At 40.3% G+C, this 22,496-nt stretch overlaps 1 protein-coding gene and 1 long non-coding RNA gene across 2 annotated transcripts in view; one reads left to right on the forward strand and one right to left on the reverse strand.

The window, feature by feature from the left end:
- The window catches only part of CHST9 (carbohydrate sulfotransferase 9), a 232,625-nt gene that overhangs the window by 95,032 nt on the left and 115,097 nt on the right, over positions 1 to 22,496 (forward strand). The window contains exon 3 of the mRNA XM_067699412.1: positions 13,936 to 13,974. Within this exon, the coding sequence (XP_067555513.1) occupies positions 13,936 to 13,974 (39 nt within the window). The remainder of the gene's footprint in view (positions 1 to 13,935; positions 13,975 to 22,496) is intronic.
- The window catches only part of LOC137203385 (uncharacterized), an 85,002-nt gene continuing 63,322 nt past the window's right edge, over positions 817 to 22,496 (reverse strand). Inside the window, exon 3 of the long non-coding RNA XR_010933072.1 lies at positions 817 to 1,072. This is a non-coding gene — a long non-coding RNA (uncharacterized lncRNA). The remainder of the gene's footprint in view (positions 1,073 to 22,496) is intronic.

Genomic DNA, 22,496 nt, shown 5'->3' on the forward strand with positions numbered 1-22,496 from the left:
CAACATCAGAAAAATCTGAGAGCGCATATGCCGTAACCAGTATGATCTTCGAAAGTCCTGGATTCAGATCCAGATTCTAACACTTACTGGGTAATCTTCAGTGAGTTCACCCTCTGAGACTTTGTTGTTTTTTCATTTATCATCTGTGGATAAAATACCTCCCCCTTCCTTCCCTTGGAGTGTTATGAGAATTCACTGAGACACTGTTTATGACCCCATCATTTCCATGCATTCTTACAGGAGCTACCCTCAGTGTTTGTGTCACGACAGACCTGCCCTGTAATTGCTGGGTCTGGGGCAGGAGAACCAATATAACCCCCTTTTCTTTCTACCTTCATCACAGCCCTCCATCACAGCCCTTCCAGCATCATGAGGGGCCTCACTCACATGCACTGGGACCAGTCTGCACACACATCCAAGCCCCAGGCATCCTTTGAACACCCCTCTACAAGCCTTGTACCAGTGGTGCAATATGGTCCCCCCTTCTAGAGTTCTGATCTGGGGAGAAAGCTCATACGACCCTGCAGGGCCTTGGGGATGTTTGGCCAGGGAAGTCTGGCATCCCAGGTACCCAGTGCATGGTCCAGGTAAGGCATGGACTCCGTGAGCAAACATTTTGGTCCTTCTCACCCTCTGTGAAGTGATATGTCTGGAAGAGCTCAAGACTGGACCCTCTAAAGTGTAGCCCCTATAGCCAGGGAGTAGTCTCACCCCCACAATTCCTGGGGCTCTCTGAAAGGCAGTCCTCTTTCCTTTCCTTCAGGTTTTATTTCTAGTTCTTTTAGCATAGAAGATGTAGTGAAATAATTATTTTGCATTCCCAGTTTATTTTGCATAGAATACTACTGTTTTGTTGTTGACCTGTGTACAAGATACACAATGCTTTCAGCTGCAAGTAACTAAAAACTGTCACTTAAACATTAAAAGGTTAAATAACCCATAACAAGAAATCTCAGGGTGGGATGGTTCCGTGGCACATGAATTCAGAGCCTTAGGGACATCCTCCTGGGGTCTGTTCCCTTCAGTCATCCTTGCAGTGCGTGCTGTTCTTCTCCTGTTCCAGGCATCATACCTAGATGTGACAACATCCACCGAAAGAAAAGAAGGTACATAAACTCAAAATGGATTAAAGACCTAAATGTGACGCCAGACACCATCAAACTCTTAGAGGAAAACATAGGCAGAACACTCCATGACAAATCACAGCAATATCCTTTTTGACCCACCTCCTAGAGAACTGGAAATAAAAATTAAAAAAACCCAAATAGGACCTAATGAAGCTTAAAAGCTTTTGCACAGCAAAGAAAACCATAAACAGGATGAAAAGACAACCCTCAGAATGGGAGAAGATATTTGCACATGAAGCAACTGACAAAGGATTAATCTCCAAAACTTATAAGCAGCTCATGCAGCTCAACATGAAAAAAACAAATGACCCAATCCAAAAATGGGCAGAAGACCTAAATAGACATTTCTCCAAAGAAGATATACAGATTGCCAACAAACACATGAAAGAATGCTCAACATCATTAATCATTAAAGAAATGCAAATCAAAACTACAGTGAGATATCATCTCACACCGGTCAGAATGGCCATCATCAAAAAATCTACAAACAATAAATGCTGGAGAGGGTGTGGAGAAAAGGGAACACTCTTGCAGTGTTGGTGGGAACGTAAATTGATACAGGCACTATGGAGAACAGTATGGAGGTTCCTTAAAAAACTAAAACTAGAACTACCATACGACCCAGCAATCCCACTACCGGGTATATACCCTGAGAAAACCATAATTCAAAAAGAGTCATGTACCAAAATGTTCATTGCAGCTCTATTTACAATAGCCAGGACATGGAAGCAACTTAAGTGTCCATCGAGAGATGAATGGATAAAGAAGATGTGGCACATATATACAATGGAATATTACTCAGCCATAAAAAGAAACGAAATTGAGTTATTTGTAGTGAGGTGGATGGACCTAGAGTCTGTCATACAGAGTGAAGTAAGTCATAAAGAGAAAAACAAATACCGTATGCTAACACATATGTATGGAATCTAAGGGGAAAAAATGGTCACGAAGAACCTAGGGGCAAGACGGGAATAATGACACAGACCTACTAGAGAATGGACTTGAGGACACAGAGAGGGGGAAAGGTAAGCTGGGACAAAGTGAGAGAGTGGCATGGTCATATGTACACTACCAAATGTAAAATAGATAGCTAGCGGGAAGCAGCCGTGTAGCACAGGGAGATCAGCTCGGTGCTTTGTGACCCCCTAGAAGGGTGGGATAGGGAGGGTGGGAGGGAGACGCAAGAGGGAAGAGATATGGAGATATATGTATATGTATAGCTGATCCACTTTGTTATAAAGCAGAAACTAACACACCATTGTAAAGCAATTATACTCCAATAAAGGTGCTAAAAAAGAAAGAAAAATTTAAAAAAAAGAAAAGAAAAGAAAGGAAAAGAAAAGAAAAGATGTTTTCTCCCATCTCTTGTTTTTTATTGGCATGGGAAACCTTTCAATGAAATTCTTCAACAGAATTCATCTGACATGTCATTGGCCAGAAATGTCAAATGACCATGGAAAGAAAGGGGAGTGGGACCACGATGATGAGTTTATGTCAGTCATGTTTCATCCACGTCATCCATGTGACTGGAGGGGAGGCACTCAGCTGTGTCTGCCATAGTACACACGGCTAGAAAGTTACTCCCCTCCCCTGGGAATGCCAGCTTCTCAATCTTGTGCAGATCTAAGCTTGCAGTGGCTGAAGTCGGGGAGAAGCCTCTCCTCCATGCTCCCACTCCCTTCCTGTGTTCACCTGCACCCTCTCCGGGGTGGGGGAGTGGGGGTGCTCTACTTCCTGTCTTTCTGGGTAAGCTGCATCAGAAGGAGCTCCCCTCTGCACTGTGTCAGCCTTGGCTTGCTTTTTCCCAAAATCAGCATCTCACACCGAACACCAATAAAAGATTTCGCCAGAAAATAACTTATTGCCTTAGGTGTTCAGATGATATTTATTTCCCTTCCCTCCTGGAGCGTCTCCTCTTCTGTCTCTATTATTAGGTAAAGGCCCACTTCCAGCCCCTGCTGGAGGCCACATCCATTGAGCCAGTCAACAGACTCTGCTTTCCACAGCCCTTCCCTTGGCCGTGAGTTTCTTGTCTACTCTTTTTTGTTTTTTGCGGCACGCGGGCCTCTCACTGTTGTGGCCTCTCCCGTTGCGGAGCACAGGCTCCGGACGCACAGGCTCAGTGGCCATGGCTCACGGGGCCAGCCACTCCGCGACATATGGGATCTTCCCAGACCGGGGCACGAACCCGTGTCCCCTGCATCGGCAGGCGGACTGACCACCGCGCCACGAGGGAAGCCCTCTTGTCTACTCTTTACAGAGTGTTGCAGACATAAAATACTGAGCCTTCTGCCCGTCATGTCATAGGGGCTTGACAGCATTTCTCTCTTGTTGCTTTCTCTGAAGGACCCAAGTGTTGGTGAGCCTCTTCCCCTATACATCAAATGGACTAGATCATTAACAACTTTTCTAGTAAACTCGGGTAGTCAATCAGGTTTACAGAGGCTAGTTTTACAAGATCACAAAGTACACTGCAAAGCCTGAAAGCAGTAAATCCATGGCCACTAATCTACGTACACTTTCTTCATCGTCTTCCTTCAGTCTGTGAAATAAGAGCTTCCCTGCATGTCTAAGGCCCAAACCTTTGATGCAGGTCAATGCGAAGGAAAGGATAAGTATGATGAGGATTTTTTAAAGATAAAAAAGGAAAAACTTGGGGCTACTGGGAATGTAAATGGTGCTGACATCTCAAAGAATAAATGAAGCTCACCTCTGGCCCCTAGCAGCTTTCTTCACAGGCTAATGAGGAGATGATTAAGAACACAGGAGAGAGCAGTGAAATGTGCTCATTTCCTTCAGATGAAAAGCTGGGCTGGATTGTGTGTCCGTGAGCCAAATAAATTGTATTTGAAGTGAACAAACGCCAACTTCACAAGCATAGTGTCTGACTGGACTCAAATCATTACCTTTCTTAATGAAATGTTTCCCCTTGTCACCTTCATACAGAAAATGAACCCTAAATAATATCAAAGCTCTTAATTCAATATAGATTCTACTAATTTATCATTTAAAAGTAAATCTACCCAGGGAAAGTAAGATAATTTTAAATTATTTAGCAGAAATGGCTGTTGAATCTTTTCAGTGTTTCAGTTCAGCAGGTTTCTGTATAATTTCCAACCATCAGCGATAAAGTTTTTGAAGCCTGGATGAATATTTAAATGTTGTTTCAAACGGCTGCCTCATTTGATGGTTGACAAGTTCTGAAATTCTATATAATTGGCAAGTCTCCACTTTACTTTTGATCAATAACCTGGACATAGGCTAATACTGTAATACTTTTATTAAACCAAAGTACATATTAATCTATATAGATTATACATAAATTAACCATACTCAATAATAACATGTTTCATTCTGTGTCATGAAGAGGAATAAATTTAAATGCTAAAATGCTGGATAATAGAACATATTTATAGGTATAGTTGAGCAAGCCATCTTAGGAAAGAAGGAACCTAGGTGAGCCCTGCTTTAAGGGAAAAAAAATCAATATATACTGGTATATATTGATAGGTTTATCAATAAATATTCTTACTATGAAAACAGAAAAAGGAGGTGTTCTTATTATCTTTTGATTATAACAAAGTATGCCAAAACTTAATGGTATAAAACAAACATTTATTTTGCTTTCAGTTTTGTAGGTTAGAAATTTTGAAAAGGTTCAGCTGGGCAATTTGTCTAATCCATATGGTGTTCGCTGAAGCAACTGGAGCTGGAAAATCCACTTCCAGGATTGCCTCATCATCCACACAACGTTTGGCACCTGGGTTGGTGTGGCTGGAACAGCTAGTTGTCAGTCGTGCATGATTCAGGCAGCTCAGGTTCCACAGGGCCTCCAGGTGTGGCTCCCTTGAGCTTCCTTACAGCATGGTGGTCTTAGGGTAGTCTTTCTTACATTATGGCCAGACTTCTCTCAGAGCAAGTATTAAAAGACTCGGGAAGTGGGAGCTGCCTGATTTTCAAGGCCTAGAAACTGGCATTTCCAGCATATTCTACTCGTTAAGCAATTTACGAAGGCCTGGACAGTTCAGCAGGAAGGAAACTGACTCCACCTCTTAAAACATGGTCATTGTTATTCTAGCACAGGACTGAATAATTATATTATGAAAAGATTCTTTATTTTGCAAAATAATTCATTCCTATTTCTTTTATATAATGAAGATTCCAAGGGCACCTAGAATATTATGTCACTTAAGAATAATTATTCACGGGGCTTCCCTGGTGGCGCAGTGGTTAAGAATCTGCCTGCCAGTGCAGGGGACACGGATTCAAGCCCTGGTCCGGGAAGATCCCTCATGACGCAGAGCAACTAAGCCTGTGCGCTACAACTACTGAGCCTGTGCTCTAGGGCCCATGAGCCACAACTACTGAGCCCACGTGCCACAACTACTGAAGCCCGTGAGCCTAGAGTCCGTGCTCCACAACAAGAGAAGCCACCATAACGAGAAGCCTGCGCACTGCAACAAAGAGTAGCCCCCGCTCGCCGCAACTAGAGAAAAGCTTGTGTGCAGCAGTGCAGACCCAACACAGCCAAAATGTAAATAAATAAAATAAAATAATTTATTTAAAAAAGAATAATTATTCATACCTAACGTACAAGGAACATGTTATTGTACAAAGGAAAGTACAAATGCACACATCCCTGCTTTGGTCAGTAGCTGAAACATATATTAGTAAAACTAGCATTCCCATTTTGCAGAGATATTTAAGACCTGGGTTTGGGTTGATTGGATTTTTTTTCCAGTCTGACTTCAACATCTAAAGGTCTTCCAAAAAACTTCTCTGCCAACAAATGACTGCTTCAGAATGAGGTTCTGAATATCAAAAGGTTTACTTTAAGATTTAATTCACCCAGGCCAATGTTGGGAATCTGAAAGGAACTGTTGCTTGTCACATTAATTATGTGCTTGTCAGGTGGATCTAAGTCAGAAGAAATTCTATACTTGAGAATTTCCAAGAGAACATAAAACTGTTGTTTCTCCTACTGATTTTCCTATTTCTCTGTAGAGGGGTCAGCCCAGGAAAAATCTTTGAGCATTCAGTTCTTCTCAGGCTTTTTACACACGATGACGGATGGCAGACCCCAGGGCTGGGGGGCGCAGATGGAGTATCAGCTCTGCCAGGGCAGAAGGCCAAGCTCAGAGGCCAGATCTATCGGTATCGATACGTTTCTGAAGGGCCGTTTTCTGTGGCTCAGTATACACTGTCTGGAGCTCGCAGCATGCAGTGTGCTCATAATGACTCTGACTGCCTAAGCATCCTAGTGACATATCAACTCAGCAAATAGAAACGGACAAAAGAGCAAGTGGAGTTTATCTAAACGTGCAGGAGGGTAGTGAGGGTCCACAGCCATAGAGGCTCATCACAGTGTCTGCTGAGGCCAGTGCCGTTTCAGCATCAGCATAAATCCAGGTGTCATTAATAAAATTAACTCCTCTGCCTTTTTGTACAATTGACCAAAGAGAAACTATGCAGTTTCTACAGTCTATTTTTTTTAACTTTTTATTTTATATTGGAGTATAGTTGATTAACAATGTTGTGTTAGTTTCAGGTTTACAACAGAGTGATTCAGTTATACATATACGTGTATCTATTCTTTTTCAACTTCTTCTCCCATTTAGGTTGTTATATAATATCGATCAGAGTTCCTTGTGCTATATAATAGGTCCTTTTTGGTTTTAGACTAGCTGGTCTTTACAGTGGCTTAGTTATGCGTCTCTGTTCCTGCCCTATAGTACGGTACTTAAAATCTTCTCAAATCCCTGTTTGTACAACTTCTTTTGGTATTATTGAAAGATAGTATTTACCTATCTAACTAAAGAGACCTGTGAATCTTGGAAATGTCAGGTTGTTCAAGGTCTTACCATTTGTTTCAAGGACTAAGTTCTGGTAATGAGGTCCTCTAGTTTCTAGAAAAGCTCTCCCTTTCTATTTAGACTGTATCAGACTGTTGACAGTTCCATAGCTGCTGGTCAGTACAAAATATGGGGAGGGATTTGGACCACACATGCTGGGTTCTAAAATCGTGTCATCTGAGCTCATAATTGGGGAGAGTTTTGCCATATCAATGTGTTTTATCAAACCAATTTGTATTTGGAAAGAGTTACGAGGAGAGGAAAGGAATTCACTAAAGTGAAAAGCTAGTTCTCAATTAGAAATTCTAAGGGAAAGCAAGAAAGAGATGTGATGGTAAAAATCTGAAGAAACTCTCAAAATAAACTTTATAATATTTGTGTAAACAAAGCCATTGACCTTGAGAATATGTAGAAGTATCATATGTTACCAGGGACCACCTGACATGGAACATTCATAAAGAGAAGCACCTGGCAATACGCTATGTTGCTATTTTCCAGGCACTGAAGTGAGAACATTATAAACGTGATTGCATTATGCACTCAAAATATTTAGGATTATTATCAAACACATTATTTTGTTTAACCCTCACAATGACCCTGTGAAGCAGGAACTAGTATTATCCCTATTTCCAGATAAATACAATTTAGAGAGGTTAAATGATAGTGTCCCACATTGATTAAGTGGAAGAGCTCTTTACCACTCTACAGACCTGCCTGTAATCACCGCAGCCAGTAAGCTCAGAAAGGGTACAAATCTCAGCTTCAAAGTCTAATCCTGCTAATCACTAACTGGAACCTTGTGCCATTTCAGAGAATTTCCTGAGCCTCCTTTCTCCACTGGAAAATGCAAGTAATTTTCATCTACTCCATGAATTGGTGACTGAGAAATTGGTGTGCAGTGAGGAAAGCTTGATAAGATTCCATGACAGACTTTATTACACAATGATGGAAGCAGGTAGAAGAGCGTATATTTTGGAGATTAGACTATATCTGATTGTAAAATCACAGGACACACACCACATGTACATACATGTAATGCATTATGTATATGTAGATATATGAATATATATACACACACATATATGTGTATACCCACTATTTGTATATGTGTATACACATAAATACGTATATATGTGTGCACAGAATTTTCTTTTCATTAGAAGTGGCATAAGATACTGACTTGTGATACAAGCACCGTGCTCATTATTGGTGAGACATCGTTGGGTTGCCATGTATGTGTCTGTGGTTTTCAAAGATCAGAAACAATCACTTCAATGAAGGGACTACTTCCGTACTGAAGTACTGAAATGTGCTGTAAGTGGATATATATTTAATGTTTCTCCATGAAACCATATCGACCCCAAGTCTAAAATAGCTTTGAAAAATATCGACTAAGTTAGTTGTGAAAATTAAAGTAAATAATTTTTAAGTGTTATTAGGGTGCCGACTCATAGTAGGTACTGAATAAATACCAAACTACTAAAAAAGTTCAAAATCTGAAGGTCTTTTTGGCATTCTACTCCTGAAACATTATTATTAGGTATTTAGCAGCTAAAATAAGCAGTTCATTTATTCAAACAGATAATTTGATAAATAATGAAGAGCTAGTTTTTAAAAAGTCTATGGAAATATTTTAACAAAATAATTTATTCAGGCAACCCTCCAAACCTAGGGACTGATTACATACGGCTTATGGATAGATATCCAAATGCTTACTCCTCCCTGCCTTTCACCCCAACTATTTTTTATCCTCTCGTTATTTATTTGCCACTAAGTAGTTCAGTGATTTGGCAAAGTTATTTACCAAATTTCTACCAAGTTTTCTTACCTGAAAATCGGTAGAATGTTTGTAAAGTCTCATAATACTGTGAAGATAAAATGAATGAACACATATAATATGTTGATTACAGTGATGAGCGCATAGATATTGTTTAATAAACATTAGCTACTATTATTAGCATGATTATAAAAATAGCACTCTGCTAATACCACTTGGAAACGATATTGGAAGTAAAACTCAAATTGTTTATGTTTTCAGTTGAAATACAAGACTTAGGTAGAGATAGATACAATAGATAAATATAGATAAACAGATACTATGTATATGTATGTCTTGTGCACACACACACACACACACACACACACGCGCACAAGCACTAGAGAGAGAAGAGGAGACAACAGAAAGGAACATGTATTGAGGAGATACTCTATGCCTTGTTCCCAGGGTTACATAGCTCCTAAGAACCAGTGGTTAAGACAGGAAGTCACTCCATCTAACTCCAAAGCCCATGTTTATTTCACTATATCATGCTGTTTCCTGTGGGAAGAGATTGACTAAGAAAAACCTTGCATGGAGGTGAATTTTATTTGCATTTAGGTGAATATATAAAATATATAAAATTCATATCCTCTCTGATTACAATCAATAAGCAGGAATCTTTGGTATACTAATACCCAAAACAACAGTAATTTTTTAAGCTATGGATAAAGGCATTTTTTCCCCCATTACTCAAATGCTCATTCTGAAGATTACTTTTCTCTTAGGTCTTGCATTAAAATAGCTAAACATGCAATAGTGGTGATCTGTGTATTAGGCTGGCTCTACAAATCAGCTAGCACTGTAACCTAGTAACCCCGTCTGTAACTGAGGCATTTGAAGTGAGTGAATCTTAAAGCCCCGCCCTCTCTAAGTCCCTATAAAGGAAACAGAATTAAAACCCTACCTCCTTCTATTTTTCCTAGTTAACTCAGAAGTAGAGAAGTACTACAGATTCTCATTATCCAGAAATATTGCCAGCACTTTTCCATTAAAGTCTAGGTGAAACAAACGGTATTAAAAAAAAAATTCATGGGAGTTCACATTATATTATCTGGTAGTTACGATACTCTCCCCCGCTGCCTTTTTAAAAATAAGTAGCGTGTGCACAGTAATTTTCCTTGTCATGATTCTATGCCATCTTCATAGTGCATTTTGCCAAAGAAACATCGGACATAAATGAACATTCTCAGGTATCCTAGCAACAGAATGTGATTAATAATACCTCTCAGAGCAGGGCAGATAAAATGCCTGTGACTGAATGCACACTCAGAACTGGCACTGAGAAATTGGTAGCGCAGTGAGGGAAGCTTGATAAGATTCCATGACACACTTTATTACACAATGATGGAAGCAGGTAGAAGAGAGAGTATATTTTGGGGATTAGACTATGTCAGATTGTAAAATTACAAGATATATATCACATGTACATATATGTAGTGCATTATATGTATGTATATATGCATATATGTACACACATATGTGTACACCCACTATTTGTATATATGTATAGACATAAATATATATATATATGTGTGCCCAAAATTTTCCTTTCATTAGAAGTGACATAAGATACTGAGTTGTGGTACAAACACCCTGCTCATTATTGGTGAGACATCTTGGATTGCCGTTTAGGTGCCTGTGGTTTTAAAAGATCAGAAACAATCACTTCGATTAAGGAGCTATTTCCGTACTGAAGTACTGAAATGTGCTATAAGTGGATATATATTTAATGTTTCTCCATGAAACCGTATCAACCCCAACTCTAAAATAGCTTTTAAAAATATCAGAACTCAGTTTATATAAATAAATAGCCATGAGATGTGGAATTTTAATGTTCAACTAAATACATTTTCTCAGAAGAAAAGTTGGTAAAACTTCTATTAAGTGGTAAATGAACCCAAACTTTCATAATAAAATTATCCCATAAGTATTAGTTATGTAATACTGTATAACAGTTTACCCAAAACTTAGCAGCTGAAAACAACAGTAAACATTTATCATGTGACACGGTTTCTGTGGGGAACTCTGGAGTGGCTGGTTGGGTTGTTCTGGGTCAGGGTCTCGCAGGAAGTTGCAGTGAAGGAGACAGCCAGAGCTGCAGCCATGTGAAGGTTTGAGTGAGGCTAGAGAACGCGCTGTTCACGTGCGGGCAAGTTGATGCTGACTGCTGGCAGGAGGCCTCAGTTCCTCATTGGTTGTTGACTGGAGCCCTTGGTTCCTCACTGGCTATGGACAGGAGGTCTCAGTTCCTCTTTGGCTGTTGACGGTGGCCTCAATTCCCCATTGGCTCTTGACTAGAGGCCTCAGTTCCTCATTGGCTGTTGACAGGAGGCCTCAGTTCCTCATTGGCTGTTGACAGGAGACCTCAGTTCCTTGCCACATGGGTCTCTCCTTTGGGCTGCTTGGGTGTCCTTGTAACATATTATCTGGCTTTCCTCAGAGGAAGTACTCTGAGAGACAACAAAATGGAAGCCACAATGTTTTTTGAGGCCCAACCTTGGAAATCACACTTGATTATTTCTGCAAAACCCTACTGGTTACAAGTCAGTCTAATTCAGTGTGGGAGCAGACAACACAAGGATACAAATGCCAGGAGGTGGGAAGACGAGGATCATTGGGGTCAGACCTTGGAGGCTGGCTACCACACCCTGTTATTAATCTTCAATACATTCATTGTCAACTTTAAGGATTTATGATGCATTCTTAGACAAGTTAAAGACTCTCCAAAAAGATAGGGTTTTTTAAACATCTTTTTTATAATTTTTTTTAATGATTCAGGACTTGAATAGCATTTTTGAAAATTCATGAAAGTGTTTGAGGCCCCTAGTATATAAAAATTAATAATCAAAGGTACATAGTGGCTTGCCCAATAAAAATCTTTAATGAGGAGGTACCCCATCATACTTGGTAATGAATGAAACCTTTAAATGGGCCATTCATGCCATTTATCTGTTTGTATCATTGAAATAAATTGCATCAAACAAGTCCTCTGGAAATCACCCAAATGAATAGAATGTGAGATTAATCAAGATGCCAGTTAAATGAATTCTACACTTTGGGCAGCTGCACAGGGGAAGGATTATACGTTTTCCACCTTACAGTCTAGGATTTTAAAAGACACGAAGGGCTGATAGAAGAACTTAAAGTTTACATGAGCTTCCATAAACTCTCAGTAACTAGCTCCATCTGTGACAAGTTGATAAACGACAAGAAGGTGATGGCTGGAAGGGTGGCCCTCACTTACTCATCGCAAAACCAAGGCTCTCACCTCAACTGTGGTGTTTACACACACCACTGCCCTGGTGCAATGTTTCCTATCTAAGCCTGTAAACATGCTGAAGTGTCCCAGAAACCCTGACTGAACTCCTGCCCAAACTGTTACCTCATCTCATTCATGTTTGTGCTGGCAAATGTCGTGAACAAGTCATTTCCTCCTCAGCCTCATCTTCCTCGTCGCCCACTGCTCTTCAGACCCTCACAGCCTCTTACTATCCCCTCTCTGCTAAAACTTCTCACTCATAGTCTAGCAACAACCGCGTGAACTCAGCAGTATCGGATGCTGTTGGCACCCCTGATACTTCTTAAAACTTTATTTATGGTACATGACTTTGTGCTCTTTTGATCTCCATGGAGGTCTGCTTGTCCTTCTGTCTTCTCATCGTCCTTCGTCACAATACAAGAGTAGAATTTTTGTTTTCTTGGTCACTGTCTTCAGCCCAGCCCTCTGTTCTGTCTGTCTTTGTGTTTCCATTTGCCCCCCTCAGCTCCAGCCATCTTCTCAAGATGCACATTTTCTGCATCTATAATTTCAGTTTTGATCTCTCTCCCAAACTCCGTCTCCTGGTAGCACTTCAAACTCATGAAGTCCAAAACTGAACTCATCATTCCCATGCTCCCACCCTATTTTACCATTTCCCCAAATTGCATCACCTAACCCAAAGTCAACTAGCAGCCATTCATCTTGACCTTTCCTTTTCCCTTGCACTTCATATTTTGTAAACTCCTGGACCCTATAGGTTCTGCCTTCCTACCGTCTCCTACACCCCTCACTTCCCTCCTCTCTGCTCCCACTGTCATACGCAACCAATTACCTCTTGCCCAACCTCTGGGACGGGGTCCCGCACTCCCCGGCTGCAGACCTTTGGAACCAGGCTGCAGGAGGTGAGCGGCGAGCGAGTGAGCAAGGCTTCATCTGCTGCTCTCCATCGCTCCCCATCGCTCCCCACCGCTCCCCACCACTCCCCACCACTCCCCATCGCTCCCCATTGCTCCCCACCACTCCCCACTGCTCCCTACTGCTCCCCACCGCTCCCCATAACTCCCCACCACTCCCCATCGCTCCCCATCACTCCCCATCACTTGCATTACCACGTGAACCATCCCTCCCCTCCCTCGTCCATGGAAAAATTGTCTTCCACGAAACCGGTCCCTGGTGCCAAAAAGGTTGGGGACCGCTGCTCTAGGATACTTCCTCCTATGGAAAGCTACTCTCATTCAGGTTTTTAAAGCAAGCCCTAAACATGACCGTTCTTGCTCAAATAGCCTTGTCCCACATAGCCCATTACTGTTTCTTTTGCCAACAATCAATCCTTTCCCCTTTTCAAATTCCCCAAATCACATGTATCTCTTAAGGTCCAAATCTAATACTACTTTCTCCGTAACTTCATGGCACCCTTTTATTTCTTAAGATAATCGTTTCATCCTCTCATGTCTTTAAACATTTATACCCTTTGGGGGCACATCTCATTTCATGTTATGTTGTCTGTCCTTTACCTTCCCAAGTAGGTTGTAAGAGGCCATGGTCTTATCTTAGTCGGGTGTCTACCCCCATGTAGAACAGTTTGTTCTATGGGGATTTGCACCTTGTAGGTTTATTGTTGAGTAAATGGCTCTTACTAACAAGATTTTTTAAACCCAGAAGCATGTTTAATGCATACTCATTAATTTTTGACTTTCGTAAATTGATTTGAGAATATTTTTCACCCCTTTCCTCTGTGCCCAGTTATCTCTAGAAGAATGTTGGACACGGCTGACCTAGTGACTGTGTCTGGAAATTACCATAAACTGGGCTTTCATCTTAGTTGCATCATATTCTCATGGCTGCACATTGTAACTGACCTGCCACTTCTTATTTCAGGGAGAGTGGAGCAGAAAAGAGAACAAAGAGCAGCTTCAGGTAAGATGTTGACTAATTGGCCTCAGCTTTATGTCGTGTTTTTACTTCCACCTTGGAAAAAAAGTCTATTTGCAATGTAGTATTCAAAAACCTACCTAAAACTGTAATAGTTTATAATCCTAGACTTGACTGATTTTAAATTAATTAATATAAATGAATGCATTTAGCTTTTTCATTTCCACATCAGTCATGTCCTTTTCATCCTATCTTTCTATTCAAACAAAAATGAGATGGCCTGTTATTTAATTTTTCCATGATTATCCATTTAAAAGGTAAGTGTTGCAAGCACCGATTTCAAAATATGAAGGTTGTAATCGTTGACAACTATTTCATCTTCCCAAATACGTATGAATCTCGATTATTTTTCTTAAACCCATTTATGTAGCTAATGTTTTTCAGGACAGTGTCAACTACTTAACCAAGAAGAATCTTTACATTTTGGAGAAATTTTAAAAAACATTCCACTTCTAAATCCTAATATATATTCAGAAGTGAGTGACGCTTTGTCGCAATGCCATTGTACATAGTAGGGGGTCAATATTTGCTATCTAATACAAAAAAGTCTTCACATTTCCATATTTTCATCACTTGGCTTTTGGCTTAAAGTCATAAGGTAAGATAAATTTACCAATTAAATCTTTGCATGAGGGCAATCTTCCAGCTCCCAATGCCCTAAACTTGTCAATATTTGTAGAGAATTCTAAGGGTGCCCACCACCCTTCCGAAGTCTTCACCAACCCACTATTTTATGATATGTGAGAGTGCCCAACATAAAGACACATTACTCCCAAACACCATCTTTTTTCATTTTTTTAGTCTGGTAACAATGCATTATGTGTGTTTCCAAACAGTGACGTCAACAGAAGACCAAAATCTGTGTTAATCAAAAAATGTGTAAACAGCCTAAACCCCTGTCTCTTTTCTGCTTCCCAACCTTAGCATTCATCTCAGACAACTGGGCAACTCACTACCTGCATGATTTCCCTCTTAGATGTTATTGTTTGCATTCTCCTTGTGGCTCTTTTAAAACCTGATCACGAATACCAGAAAAAATGTAAAGGCAAGCAAGTATCTGGTGTCCTCACAGATGTACTTTCCTCTATTATTGCTCCTTGGGGGAAAATTATTTATACTGTTTCTGAAATGCTATTGCTATGATCCTGTAGGTATGGGCTTAAATAAACTTTATAGTTGGGAAGAAAGCTAAATTGGCCAAAGTGTTAAACCAAATGCCTCTTTAAGTTCCTTCCATGCTCATAGATTCTGATATGCTGTGTGACCAAGGTGACACAAAGGACTAGAGAGAGAGGCAGGAAATGAACTCAGATTTCTTCATTCCTTATTCTTCCCAGTGTCCCCCATTCCTAAGCTTTCTTTTTAAATCAGAGTGCTAGTCAATTTGATACTGTATTAGGCTTTTTGCTTAATAAAATATTTTTCAACAGTTGGAAAATCTTTTTAAGGCAACAGGAGACACTAATCACCAGGGTTCTGAGGAAACTCCCTTTATTAATGGAGCTAATTTTCCCCAGCTGATTCACAGCTTGTCACTGTGTCCCATTTCTATGAGAAAGTGAAAGAAACTTTCTATGAGAAAGTGAAGTCAAGGAGAACTAATGGACAGAGCTCAAATTATTGGGGACATTTTTTTGACTCCTCATTTCAAAGAACGCAAATCCTGCCCTGGGGAAACGACATTTGTAAAGATAGTCTGAGTTTTCAAAATTGAGACATAACCTTCGCCAGTGTGGTCCTAAGTATCACCATGTTCAATTTGTGGTGCTAGAATGAATGTCTGCCTCTTTATAAAGCATGTGCCTGAGATACCAAGAACACCATGGGCATCCCTGCTTCTCACTTCCTGCCTGGACTTCTTTATATCATTCGTTGTTCATTCTGCTCAGACTCTATGTCCTGCCTGCTGTATTAGACAATACACCCCACACCCTTTTGCTTATATTGGGTCTATCTCCCAGTATGGGAGAAAGAATTTAGAAGAAAAATATTGTAGACAAAAAAAAAAATTCCCCATTAAAATAGGGACTTCCAGGACCCTCACTTTTTGGGTAGGTAAAGTTGCACTAAGAGTCTTGCACTAAGATGAAAGTTACAGAGGTAAGTTTTTAACTCAGAAAAATAAATAACTTTCTAACAAGGAAACCTCTCCAGGACTGGAAAGAATGAGATTGTGTGAGTAAAACTGTACAAAGGTTGGGCCATCACCTGCAAGGGATGTTGATAAGAGATTCATGAAGAGTTTGGTTGGATCATTCCTAAAGTTCTTTCCAATTTTATTTCTATGATTCTACTTACCATTATTACTTTATTGAAATGGTTCTACTGTGTGTGTACAGATCAACACAAAATAAAGCCTTCTAGGGCTTCCCTGGTGGCGCTGTGGTTGAGAGTCCGCTTGCCAATGCAGGGGACACGGGTTTGTGCCCCAGTCCAGGAAGATCCCACATGCTGCGGAGCGGCTGGGCCCGTGAGCCATGGCCGCTGAGCCTGCGCGTCCGGAGCCTGTGCTCCGCAACAGGAGAGGCCACAACAGTGAGAGGCCCGCGTACCACAAAAAAATAAAAATATAAAGCCTTCTAAATGGCTCACATTATATAACTGGATGAATCATGTTCCAAAACTTAGCTAAATCAGTTTAGACTGAGTTGCTTAGTGGAACATATAACTAATAGGGCTAAGACTATGAAATAAAATTCTTCTATAGGATATTTAGCTTCTTTGGGGGAAAAGTTGTTGTTTGCAACCCCAGCTGTCATTTCAAGTATGATGCTGTTTTCGATAATCCAGGAATGAGTCACAAGAGAATATGTATAACCTGATATCATTTTTGAAAAGCTATAGTAAGCTTAGTCACTTTTGAAAAATAATTCAAAACATATGCCTCCTGACATTGGATTTGGAAACCCGTGTCAAATTCATAAAACATGGCCAGCAACATCAAAGCTAAATTTGGCTATTTGGGTTGGTAAAGAATATTTAAAATATGTGGTGGTGTAATGGTAAACAGACAAATATTAGGAGTCGTGTTACTAATATCGTCAATTACCTATTCGCCCTTGATTATTTTAAGGACCCAATGTCCTCACCAGAAAAATAGAAAAAAAAAAAAAACAGCTATATTCCATAGATATCTGCCTAAAACCTTTATTGAGTTTGAAGTGTTTTTATCTTATTAGAAAAATCCCTTTTGAGGTCAAGGAATTCTTGCTCTTTAAAAAGCAACACAGGGCTTCCCTGGTGGTGCGGTGGTTGAGAGTCCGCCTGCCGATGCAGGGGACACGGGTTCGTGCCCCGGTCCGGGAAGATCCCACATGCCGCGGAGCGGCTGGGCCCGTGAGCCATGGCTGCTTGGCCTGCGCGTCCGGAGCCTGTGCTCCGCAACGGGAGAGGCCACAACAGTGAGAGGCCCGCGTACCACAAAAAAAAAAAAAAAAAGCAACACAGCAAAAAATTCTCGCAGAGAAAGGTGCTCCATAAATTATTATTTAGAAAAAGATAAATTAGAAGGCTTACTAGGGTAGGCTATACAGACGCCATCTGTTAAATATATATTGTTCGAATTTTTCCAAAAAGGAGAACACTTTCAAGTCCAGTTAAGTATTAAGTAAAGAATAGCCCTGGTGGACCAGAGAATGGAGTCATCAGTATAGATGATAGTGAGGGTTTCAAAATGAATTTGCATTCTTTTCATTTATGACATTAGAACATTCCTAAAGTTCAAGTTGTTTTTTTCACTTGCATAATTTGCAAAAACTAACCGGTAAAGAACAATGCTATTTTTTTCTCAACTGAAAAGGTGGAATTTATTATTGGAAATTCAGCAAATGGTAGAACATCTGCTTTGCAAGTTTAGATCTTGCTACTTACTCTTTGACTGGGCTTTTCGCTGCTGTGAAATGTTCTAAAACAGAAATAGTACCTCCATTTTAAAACTTTTAAACACACATTGAACATGCAGTCATTCAGGTTTTTAAAAAGTTAGATACTGAATAAATCCTTCCATCTGTGCGGGAATAGCATGTTCATTTTCTTACACGTTACTCATTTATTGAACGCAAATTTTCACGTGGATGCATATCTAGCGTGATTTTCATCTGTGCTATTACTATTTTGTAATGCTTTTTGCCACAGTTCTGATACCTCAGAAAACCCTCAAAAATAAACATGAGAAGACCTAATTTGTCATTGTCTTCATTACTGGTGACCAACAGGAAACATGAAGTTAGCAGGCAGGTTGTGTTGCAACAAGTACGCTTAAGTAAACTATCATTCTTGAAAAGTCTATCATTTCTTGGATTTTTTAACATTCTACATGTTTTATTCTCACTTTGAAAATCATTATTCCAGTTAGAATCAAGGTTGAAAATGCATACCATCCTAACTTGTTCATAGCTTACAAATCGCTTGTCACTTACTAATACTATATAACGTATTTGAAGGTTGCTAAGAAAGTAGATCTTAAAAGTTCTCATCACAAGAAAAAAAGAAAGCTTGTAACCATGTGCAGTGACAAATGTTAACTAGACTTACTGTGATGATCATTTTGTGATATATACAAATATTGAATCATGTTGTACACTTAATATAATGTTACATGTCAATTATATCTCAATTAAAAAAAAAAAAAACTCTTGTCTTGATTCCATCTCATTTAGCACCACCAAGAGGACAGAGAAGGAATCTGAGGAGGCATTTTGAAGTTGATGCATTCAATTTGCTAAACACTTTTGCAGTCCAGGCTTTGTGCTTGATACCGGAGATGCAGCGGTGAATAAGATATGGCATTAACGCTCATTCGCTTTCTGGGGGAGAAAAACAAATGCATACAGATTATAATCCAGTGTGAAGAGTGCCTTCTAGAGAACCATGTACTAGGTGTCCTGAGGATTTCAAAGAAGGGTTCATGGAAGAGGGGAGACTTGAGCTGATCCTTGAAGAAAGAATTGGAATTCACTAGATGGAAAAGGGGAAGGGCTGGCTTTCCAGAGAGGTAAAGACAAGAAGAAGCATGGCCTATTGAGGGAAAGGTTTGTGGTTAAGTAAGACTGGATGGAGTATAGTCATAAATAGGCATGAGGCAAGAGATGTGGCCAGAAAAATAAGCATGAGGCAGAATTAACAAGGGCCATTTTGCCCTTCCGTGGAGTTTGACCTTTATGCCGTAGGTGTGGGGAGCTAATGAAGGGCAAGGAATTACATGATCTATTTGCATTTTATAAAATTCCTCCAGAGGAAGTGTGGATTGGAAGGGGAATTGACTGGAGGCAGGGAAATCAGGTGGTATATCACTTTAATTATCAAAGAATGATAGGATGAAGGTCTCAGGGGTCTTTACTAAGACAGTGTCATTATCGAGGAAGCTAAGGAAATGAATGCAGATATATTTACAAGATAGAATTGGCCTGTTTGATTGGCTATGGGAGGTAGAGAAGGATGACTCCTAGGTTTCCAGCCTAAGATATAAGATGAATAGTGTATCCTGTGTACGGAACACAGGAAGAGGGACAGGTCTGGTGGGGAAAATGATAAATTGAGTTATATCTTTGTTGATTGTAGTGTGACCTATGAGCTATAAAGGCAGAAATGTCAAGAATGCTACATAAGCAGCAGGCATTACAAGCCTGGAGCTCCAGAGAGAGGTCTGAGATGCAGGCTTGCCTTTCAAGTTGGTACCTGGATAAGAGTTGAAGCCCTGGTTATGAACGAGCTGCCCAAAGGGACACGGGGGTGTGAAAAAAGAGGCAGGGATGAGTCCTTGGAAAAATCCCTAATGTGAACAAAGAACACAGTAAGAGGAACCAGAGCCTACAGCCTAGGGAAGATCTAGGTTGTCTTGTGAGAGTAGCAGGATTCTCTGTCTCTGAATCCAAGAGAAGAAAAAAGACAGAAAGAAGAAGGAATTGGTTGAGCATGTCAAATGCCACAGGGCAATCAAATAAAATAAGCACCTAAGAAACGTCCACTGGAGTTGGGGGAAAAAATCTGCTGGTCGCCACAAAGAAATTACTTTTTAAGAGTTCTATTAGTGAAATCCAGATAGCAATGGGTTGAGTGAGGGAGTAGAGAACAAATAAGAACAAATACGAACTGGTTCTTTGTTTGCCTGTGAAAAGGAGGAAGGAGAGAGACAGAATCATTATGTCAGGGAATCGATGTGTACTGAGACCTGCTATTTCAGGCTCTGTGCTCAGTGCCTTCCATTTTACCCTCAAAATGGCCTTGCAAACTTTGTTTATGGTCAACATTTTAAAAATTAGAAAACCGAGATGTAGAGAAGTTAAATAACTTGCCTTTGACCCCATGTGTTAACTGGTGGAGCCAGAAACGGCACTGGGGCAGTGGCATTGAGACTGTGTTGTCTGGGGAGACATCTGGAGTGAACTGTTTGTGCTTTTCTCTTCCCAGCTCTGTGCTCAGTGAGGTCATGTAGGTAACTTCAACTGGCCATGGTGGGAGCATTTACACCACAGAAATTGGCAAACGTTACAAACCAGAGTTGGTTGATTTGTTTGCTTGTTCCTGGAGAGCCAGTTATTAAACACTGACAAGCACAGCACTGGGTGCTGTGTGAAAGCAAAGCCTCAGCATTTCCCACTGCCTAGTATATGTTACTTCGCCAAGGTCACTTGGTTAGGTAAAAACAACAGAGTTGAGACTGGAACCCAGACCTGTGATTCACATCCAGTCCTACACGGGCCCCAGGGCTTTGATGAAAAAATAAGTAAAATGTTCATTCCTCACATTCTATACCCAAATGGTCCATGTTGGTATGAACGATGTCTCGTCTTTATCCATGCTCTGGTTCTAAACTACCAGTCTTCTGCTTCAGCCTCCCAGGCAATCCATCTCTGGGGTGTTTGCCTTTTTGTTTTTGTTTTTGTTTTTTTGCGGTACGCGGGCCTCTCACTGTTGTGGCCTCTCCCGTTGCGGAGCACAGGCTCCGGACGCGCAGGCCCAGCGGCCATGGCTCACGGGCCCAGCCGCTCCGTGGCATGTGGGATCTTCCTGGACCGGGGCACAAACCCGTGTCCCCTGCATCGGCAGGCGGACTCTCAACCACTGCGCCACCAGGGAAGCCCCAGGTGTTTGCTTTTTTAAACAGCTTTCCTGAAGCATTGACTCTCTGAACTATGTTAATGAAATCTATTTTAAAAAATAACCAATCTTCTCCGGGTTTGTGGTTTCAGAACAGTATTCGTCAGCGAGTGAAATAAGTTATCTTAGATGCATTTTTCCATCCACAAAATGGAAGACAGACACACTGGCTGTTCATTAAAAGGAGTCCTGAAGAGTTTATTTTTAAACAAACTTCATTTTCCAGCTAGTCGAATTCATGATAGAGAATGAATAAGCAGCCCAGCTGTGCCACATGATTCAAAACTCCCTTAAATTTCATTGTGTAACACTGCATTTAAAACAGTATGTGTATGCAGAGTAAACAAATCTAAAATGATAAATAGCTAATGTGGGAGAAATTGCCAGGTCACCCCACATGGTCCAAGTGCAGGTATGAAAACGTCTCCTGGAATTCCCTCCGCATGTTTAATTTGGATTGCTGTTATGGTGCACAGAACAGGATTTATTTGCACAGAATTGAGGCCTGAAACATTCTTTAGGTGGTAGAGGAGAAATATTCTTTTTAGCTGCATCACAATAGACTTTACCTTAAAGCAGCGTGGCTCATCGTAAAACTGAAAAAGAAGAACTTTTATCTGGGTTGATTCTTGAACAACGTATATGTGTTCCTTTTATCCACAAGATAAAATAAGGTTTTGTAATTCTGTTAGCCAAAAATTACTTCAGTCTTTCATCTTAACTATTCTATAAGAAAGCCACAAGGAATTCCCAATTAAAATGGAAAATAACTCAAATAAAAATGGACTTTCAGGAGGTATATGATAGACCTTATTAAGGCAGTATAAGCGAAAGCAGTTCTCAACAAAATTAGGCTCACACTAGTTTGAATTTATTTTGCAAGTTGCACCAAAGGGCATCCGAGGTGTGTATATCAGTCAATATAATAGTAACTACACTTTTGTCTGACCTGATTTGCTCCATTCCCGAGCATTCTAGGTCAATGCATATTTTGATTAGTTAAAAGTTGTACTTCTACTAACAAAGGATTAAAAATGCCCACAGAAATAGAATATAGGTGATCCTGTGGCTTTCTTGTGAAAGGAGTCTTAAGTCATACCTGATTTTCCCACAGAGAAAACAATGAACTTGTATTTCTAACCAAAGGAACAGACGCCCAACTTTTTTTTTTTCATAGAAATGATCACAGACATTTTAATCAACTGTAAATGATATACTTGTACACTGTGTCACTGAAAACCTTCTAAAGGGAACGTAGTCATTTGAGCTGAGCAATACAGTAATCAATTGTATAAATTATCCTATTATCTCACTGAAAATCCCCGATAAGATGATTTGTACGACAGGAGAGAAGCCAGGAGACTAGGAGGAAATAAGAAACACCTGCAGACTGTTCACCCCAGAAGTGA

The sequence above is a fragment of the Pseudorca crassidens genome, chromosome 12, assembly GCF_039906515.1.
Source record: "Pseudorca crassidens isolate mPseCra1 chromosome 12, mPseCra1.hap1, whole genome shotgun sequence".
Classification (NCBI taxonomy): Eukaryota; Metazoa; Chordata; class Mammalia; order Artiodactyla; family Delphinidae; genus Pseudorca; species Pseudorca crassidens.